This window comes from Oncorhynchus nerka, linkage group LG9b (genome assembly GCF_034236695.1).
Source record: "Oncorhynchus nerka isolate Pitt River linkage group LG9b, Oner_Uvic_2.0, whole genome shotgun sequence".
NCBI lineage: Eukaryota > Metazoa > Chordata > Actinopteri > Salmoniformes > Salmonidae > Oncorhynchus > Oncorhynchus nerka.
In genome coordinates this window covers 34,039,838-34,048,102 of record NC_088424.1, presented here as the reverse complement: position 1 = coordinate 34,048,102, position 8,265 = coordinate 34,039,838, and the positions used below count along the sequence as shown (strand labels likewise).

At 48.0% G+C, this 8,265-nt stretch overlaps 1 protein-coding gene across 1 annotated transcript; it reads right to left on the bottom strand.

The window, feature by feature from the left end:
• Positions 1–82: 82 nt before the first annotated feature.
• Positions 83–4,188, bottom strand: LOC115113997 (protocadherin-8-like). The gene is made up of 3 exons (XM_029641930.2): positions 1,583–4,188; positions 1,056–1,290; positions 83–916 (listed from the first exon to the last, which is right to left on the bottom strand). The coding sequence occupies exons 1-3, from the start codon at positions 3,989–3,991 to the stop codon at positions 549–551; spliced, it is 3,012 nt and encodes a 1,003-aa protein (XP_029497790.1). The 5' UTR covers positions 3,992–4,188; the 3' UTR covers positions 83–548.
• Positions 4,189–8,265: the final 4,077 nt, after the last annotated feature.

Sequence of the window (8,265 nt, the reverse complement as noted above, 5' to 3'; positions counted from 1 at the left end):
GTGAATGCAGGAGTGAACAGAAGTAATGTAGAAAAAGATTACTAAGGTTGCAAAACAGTATTTCAATGTTTATTTTCTTTCGAATATCGTGATACAAAATCTAAACAATTATTACATTATTGCATTCAAATGAATTCATACATAATTATCAACTTGTACGTTGGGTCTCCAGCCTAAAACCGTGGTTTCTGGGCCATTTAAATAGAAGTCATGCCTTAGAATCGAGTATAATTACAATTAATATGTACACATCTTCGATTTAGAATTATGATTTTTATAAAAAATAAACTCTTTATATACAAATCCTTGCATAAATTACACAGTATGTCCAACAAAGTCTTTAAAGTGATTGGATATAAACTCCAAATGTGACTTTTACAATGAAACACTTAAAAATGCAAAATACACAAATATTATTTTGGATATATAAACTAATTTACATATTCTTCCCACAATAATCTCATACATTTGTAAGCAACATGTGATTCTCATTGACGTGGTTTTATCAATTAAACCCTTTTTTGGAATGCTGTGAACTAAGTTCTTTTTTAGACTTCATTGCTGGGACACCGTGTCGTGGTGGGACTATAGACTGGGATAGTGATGTCACTAATCTCCTGAACTCTCAAGGGTCTGGGAGGAGTGACCAGGACATAGTCATATTCCTTATGTAGTACCTTCTCATACACGCTCTGCAGGCCCGTTGTTTTGGGGATGTGCGCCTGGTAATAGTTATCCCTCCGGAGCGAGTCCCGGGGCAGCGAGGCAGTCTTGGAAAAGCTGTTGAAGGAGGAGACAGTCTGGCTGGTGGGGGTGGGAACGAGTGAGGGACCAATGTGAGCACGGACAGCCGAGGGGCTCCAGCAGCGGTCAGAGTGGCCCAGAACCTTACACTCACTGGTACATGCCCATAGACCTGAGAAAGAGAGAGAGGAGGGAAGGGAAGAGGTTAGGCTACTTGTGCGACCAACCACAAAAGCAAAATTCCATACACACCGATTTCATTCAAATTACTATAATGGTTATGATGATAAAGAAATATAAGTGTCTCTTACCACTGTGACAGCCCATGGGGTGTACCAGTACCCCCTCCTTCTTCGGGTCGGTGCCACTGATGTCACTGTCACTGTCGTTAAAGTCACTGTCGCCTTTCCCGCTGTCCTTCCCGCTGAACGCGGGGTCTCTCGCGGAGATGGTGGTGTAGGAGTTGCCCTTCCAGATTGTGATTGGTCTGACTGCCTCTTTACCATTATTGTAGCTGTTACCGTAGCCGGGCAGAGTGGAGTAGCCCTGTGGAGCAGAGAGAGAAACACACACATAGTTCAGCACCATGGACAGCAACACAATACAATAGCACTGTATGTGGCTGAGAGCACAGAGAGAGAGAGAGAGAGAGAGAGAGAGAGAGAGAGAGAGAGAGAGAGAGAGAGACAAAGAGAGAGAGAGAGACAAAGAGAGAGAGAGAGAGAGACAAAGAGAGAGAGAGAGACAAAGAGAGAGAGACAAAGAGAGAGAGAGAGACAAAGAGAGAGAGAGATAGACAAAGGGTGGTAGTAGGCCTAGATTAAAAACAGCATCTCACCTTGGGTTTGCTGTCCGGTTCGTAGACGCATGGTGCCTCTCTCCCATCCTCAGAGGTGGAGCACAGGTCGCTGCTGCCAGTGTGTCCCCCAGTAAACCCGGGCTGGCTAGAGAAGGTGTGAGCTTCAAACCCTCCCATGGTTCCATGGAGAGGCAGCAGTGGATTGTCGCTGATGTTCTTGCCCCTTTCCAGAGTCTCCTTCTCCCCGTACGAGTCGGTGTCATCTCCAGTCTTGTCCCGTTTCCGCCGGCTGCAGGTGGTGGCGATGAGGATGATGGCTAACAGCAGGAGCGTGCAGCTCCCCGCGAGGACGATGATAATCACCACTGACAGGTCCCACTGTGCGCGCTCCCCGCTGCCTGCCCAGTACACCGTCCTGTCATTCGTCGGGGCGCCCACAATGATGAGGAAATGAAGCGTGGCGGTGGCGGTGAGCGCAGGTCTCCCATTGTCACTAACAGTGACGGTCATGCGCAGGGTCTCGTCCACGTCGTGGCTGAGCTCGCGGTTGAGGTAGACCTCTCCGGTGGCCTTGTTAACGGAGAACAGGGAACCCTCTCCAGATGCCAGTCTATAGGACAGCTCTGCGTTCACGCCCTCATCAGCATCTCGCGCCTCCACCCGGGTGATGACGTAGCCTGAGGGTGCGTCCCGGGGCAGCAGAATCTCAGAGGACCCATTATTTAGTGCTGGCTGGTTGATGACAGGTGCGTTGTCATTCTGGTCCACTATCCTGACATGAATGCTTGCGGTTCCGGTGAGGGGCGGGGACCCACCATCGCTGGCTGTGATGCAGAGTTCGAGCTGTTTCATGACTTCATAGTTGAAGCTCCTGAGTGCGTAAATGGAGCCGCTCGCGGGGTCCAGTGAGACAAACGTAGACACCGGGGAGCCCATGATGTAGGTGTCAGCGAGCTTGTAGATCACCTTCCCGTTGTGTCCCAAGTCCATGTCCCTGGCGACCACCGTGGTGATGTAGGCCCCCGGGGTGTTATTCTCCACCACAGCCACTTCATACGCCGATTTACTGAACACAGGGGCATTGTCATTCTCGTCCATCAACCGGATGGTGTACTGGGTGATGGTTCTGAACGGTGGGGAGCCCAAGTCCTCTGCCACCACTGTTAGATTATACTCAGGGATCTTCTCCCGGTCCAACGGGCTCGTACTCACTATCATGAAGCTGTCCTCGTACGCCTGCTGCAGCCTGAAGTGGTCGTGGCCATAGAGTGTACAGTGCACCTGTCCGTTAGCTCCAGAGTCCATGTCAGAGGTGCTGACCAGCGCTACAAAACTCTCGCGCGATGCAGCCTCCGTGATATAGGCGATTCCCGCCGCGATGGACGTCATAGGAGTGATGGAGATCTCTGGCGCGTTGTCGTTAACGTCCTGGACCCGCACCACTATCTTACAGATGGCCGGGCTTGGGTTCAGACCCAGGTCAGCCGCCTGGACATTGAATTCGTACGTTTTCTTGCTCTCAAAGTCAATGGGGCTCTCGAGGGTGATCCTTCCCGTTTTGCGGTCTACTCTGAAAAGTTGTCTTATCTCGGATGGCACCTGGTGACCAAAACCATACACCACCTCCCCATTCAGCCCCTCATCCGGGTCTTCTGCGTTCAGGTCCAGTAAGAGAAACCCTACTGGTGCATCCTCAGGGAGGTCCACTGTAAAACTGCTCCTGTCGAACAAGGGGCTGTTGTCATTGTAGTCTTTCACCTTGATGTTGATGCGCGTGGATCCCGTGCGGGACGGGTTGCCGCCGTCCATAGCAACCAGCTGGAGCGCATAGGAAGCCTGTGTCTCACGGTCCAGCTCTTTCATGAGCACGAGCTCCGCATATTTAACCCCGTCGGCTCTGCTGAGCACGTCTATGGTGAAGTGACTGTTAACGGAGATCTGGTAGCTCTGGATGTAATTCACCCCCACATCTTCATCCACAGCGAAGTCTAACGGGATCCGCGTGCCCACCGCTGTGTTTTCAGAGATCTCCAGACTCGACTCTTTCCGTGGAAACTCGGGGGAATTGTCGTTGATGTCCTTGACCTCTACCTCGACGTGGATGAGTTTGAACTGCTCTTTGGAAAAGCTTACCACATCAAAGGCGACGAGGCAGTGAAGGGTGTGTTTACAGATTCTCTCTCTGTCAATTCTCTCTCCGATAGTCAGCTGTCCGTCGCTCTCCCTCAAACGGATAAAAGACGAGTTGAACTGTTTCATCATCCTGAAATTTGTCTTGGAGCCGGAAGAGGGGCTGGATGAAATGTCCTTGGCCAAGTTTCCAATGACAGTTGCCGGGGCGTCTTCCTCAAATGTCTCGTACTTCACTGTCTTTCCCTGCGTGAGAGTGGGCAGGACAGCCAGTGGGATGCCCACCAGCACCCACCAGTTCCACCCTCTCATACCCATTCTGCCGATTTAACACAACTAAAACCCACTGAACTGGCTGCACTTAACTCAACTATTTATTAAAACAAAATCACTTTTCAAGTTGAATTTCGCCCTCTCTCGTTGGGCACGTCAGTTTTCTTATTAGGATGCTGCGATAATAATCCCTTAGTTTTAGTACGCGCTCACTCTCTTTCTCTCGCGCTCTCTGCTTTGCACTCTCGGAGGTTTGCTCTCCCAGCGCGAGAGGGCTGCAGTGGGATGATTTATATGGGCGGCGCATGCAAATGAGCTTCACTGTGACCAATCCACGCATTGAAAACGGAAAGGGCACTTCTAAAAGACCCCTAAACCTGCTAAGAGATTCCTGGACTGTGTGGAGAAACTTGGCACAGATAGGTGGGCTAAACGTTCGGCTTGATTTAAAATGTTTAGTTTCCGTTGCTTGTTTATGTTGGTTGGTCTGTTAAATGAGTCTGCGCACAAATACACGTGGAGAAAAGACAAGATGCGCAGTGCCCCTGAGCTAGAGAACAAAGCACCCGGGTAACAGACAGTAGCTAGCCTACAGTAGCCTAAAAAGAAAAACCTTCGTCATTATGGACATATGCTATAGAACCTCTTCTATTGCTCTCTCCTCTATGACAGCTGAAAACGTATTGGATCATTGGGCTATAGATGCATCATCAGAATATTGATAGGTTTGGTTGGGAAGCTCTGAACAGAAACCTATCCATCCCTTCTCCGAAAGGAAATGGTGTTACATAGGCCTGTCCAAACAACCCAAATAGCCCCTAAAGCCTTTTAGAGGACACATTCGTGTGTCAGCAGCACCTCTCACCCAATAATCCTGAAGAAAGGGTAGGCTACCACAGTGTGGACCTGTAAATCAAAACGTGCAATATACTATACTATATTACACGAACAAATTGCACCAAATAAGGTTTCATAAATGTATGAGATATAGGAATATGAACCCAACAAGTGCACCAGTGTTCTGTGATGGTTGTCCAATGTGCATGGCTATGTTATTGTCATTCATAATTCTTTAACTCTATTCACCAAGAGCTGTGTAAATATTTTGATGATTTTCCCCATGTGTAATCCAATAACTGTTATCAGATCAGATTTGACTCAATAGTAACGGCTATATCCACTATCTACTTAAACATTGATTTTATTCTAATTGTGCCTCAGCTCAGATCCGCCCACGAGATGTGGTATGAGCGGGAGTGGGGATTTGTTCATGAAAGCCGGTGTACCAGGGCCTATTTGACATGCGTGTCAGCGCCTTGCGCGCCCCTCTTACACAGCCTCGTCTGCCAGAACAGAGCTGCGCAGGTGAAGAGACAAAACTCACTCACCCCCACAGTCACATACACACACACCCGTAACAAATAGGATTTGGCTGTAAACGCGAGGAGATTTATACAGATTTCAATAGTGAGATTATATCAAAGGCATATGAAGCGCTCGTTAGCAGTGAGAATATAATGGCATAGTTGGGCTTCCCTTTATGCAGAGCCCGTGAGCCAGCCTGTACTGAACCAAACCCCCGCTGCTCTCACATAGCCCCCTAACTGCAGCATAATGTGCCAGAGCCACATGCAGCCTTTGTCCCCCCCACCTCGTCCTGCCCCAGACCGGCCACAACTCCTTTCATTAAACAGGAGCTGGGGGATGAATCGGACTGGACATGGGGGCACCTCCTATTCAAATAGGCCTGCATTTAGAAAACGGCCTGGGACCCTTGACGGGTCTTTAAGAGATTTTGTCTTTCTTTCCATAAGAAACAGAAACACACACACACACTCTCTAAGGCAACACTTTCCAGAGGGAACTAATATCAGTTGGCATCTTCTAAAGGCCCAGCTGCCGCAGAATGTCAAATATTCTGATACCTGTGAACTACTAGGTTACACCTGTGAGTGCTATCTGTTGGCTATATGGGCCCGCCAGGCGTACCAGAGAACAGCCTGTGAGTGCTATCTGTTGGCTATATGGGCCCGCCAGGCGTACCAGAGAACAGCCTGTGAGTGCTATCTGTTGGCTATATGGGCCCGCCAGGCGTACCAGAGAACAGCCTGTGAGTGCTATCTGTTGGCTATATGGGCCCGCCAGGCGTACCAGAGAACAGCCTGTGAGTGCTATCTGTTGGCTATATGGGCCCGCCAGGCGTACCAGAGAACAGCCTGTGAGTGCTATCTGTTGGCTATATGGGCCCGCCAGGCGTACCAGAGAACAGCCTGTGAGTGCTATCTGTTGGCTATATGGGCCCGCCAGGCGTACCAGAGAACAGCCTGTGAGTGCTATCTGTTGGCTATATGGGCCCGCCAGGCATACCAGAGAACAGCCTGTGAGTGCTATCTGTTGGCTATATGGGCCCGCCAGGCGTACCAGAGAACAGCCTGTGAGAAAATACATTTGAGCAAAGTGTTTGCAACAGTCAACAATAGCCTGCTATTGTGGAAACAAAAGCCTTAATCCAAACATTCTTTAATAAAAAGGTTTAACAGGCCTACCTCTTTAAAACCTGTCTAATGTAACTCAATACATTCTGTAGACTGATTCTAGCTGTAGGCCTATCGACTTTTCACTGAATGCTATTCTATATGGTGAGAATTGCTCTGTTTATTTTGTATTAGGCTGTCCTGGCCTGCATGTTGTAATACACAGCTCATTGTTCTCACAGGGAGAGAGCAATCAAAGGCAAATTACACTGTGTAGAGTCTCACTTTGCCGATTATGTGTGAGAGAGATCTCTCTCTCTCTCTCTGTGTGTGTGTGTGTGTGTGTGTGTGTGTGTGTGTGTGTGTGTGTGTAAGAGAAAGAGACAAAGGGAGATGTTTATTCTTAAAACCTCTTTAGATTCTCTTTAAAATACTGGACAGGCTTTCGGCAAACCCAAAACTGCCTTTTGTGTGAGCGTGCTTTCACTACTCCAGCTCTGACACTCGCACATACACTTCATTCTCTCACGTGATTGGTGTGTCACTCTCACCCGTCTGCACGCGAGTTCAACAATAGCAGAATTAGTGCGAGCCTCGCAAATCCCTTCTATTGTTCACGAGACATATTAGCATTTTCTTAACAAATATTTTTTGCAGACCCGCACTCTCCCTTTCCGTCCTACCTCCTCCCTCTCTCTCTCTTTCTCATTATCCGATTTGCTCTGGTGATTGCCCGGCATTTGTGGCGAGGAGTTCGTCGCCTGATCCTCGTCTCCTGATCCTCGTCTCTTTTTGGGTTTAACTCATTGAGATGGAAATTAGGTGATTTAGGCTTCATTATCCGTCTGATGGGAAAGTAGGCAGAAGAGGAGAGGGGGGTTAGGGATTGAGGGGTACATAGGGATGTCCAAGATAATCGACCCTCGAGCTGTTGAGGCAGGCAGGCGGTCGCCCCTCTCGCGCCCCTTCAACCTCCCGCTAACCTTTGCTTAACTCGCGTGCCATCACACGCACACATCCTAATTAGTTCCTAACGTGATTCACAACTAATGATCTAATTATCGCCTCTAACGGAGAGAGGAGACTCAAAGGGGATAATACCTACCGACCATTGCTAAATAAAGACAGTATAAAGGTGTGAATGCCCCATCAGGCTCAACAGTTAGCCCTCGACATAACCACGTTAAAGAGAGGAGCACTTGAAAGAGTATTGAGTCGGGTCCTCTAATTGACAGTATTTAGGCTCCAGATGTCGTGTGAATAGAAAAATCAGGACACAGAATGAGAATAAAGAAATATAAATTAGACTGTTTCAGGCACCTCCTTGAAGGCTTTTAAACCGTTGGCTCATAAAATATTAATTATCCTCAATGCGTGGTTGGCTGAATAGTTTTACGTAGCGTATCACATCACATTTTACAGATATAGGCTATACCAAGCTATCCTTTAAGTAGGAAATGTTTATTTTTAAACGAATAATAGCATCACATTATGTAGACTATTCGAATGAAACATTCATTATCAATGTTAACCACATCTATTTTTCCCATCATATGCCCCTCTCACCTCTCTCCTGCTCTCTCCCAGTAGCCAGCCGAGAAGAGAGCTCAGATACTCGAATTACCACCAGATTGGTAACATGGAAATAGCATGGGCAACACATGATCATTCTTTCTCTTTTCGGGGTTCTATTTTCTCTCTCCAATGTGTTAGTTAACTTCTGCTCAGATCCGTCACATCTCAGCCATCTGTTGCAGATAGCTGCAACACTTTGAATACATTCCACCATCAGACAAACAAAACGGTTAACACCTCATGAATACATCTTTTTTTACACCCACACAG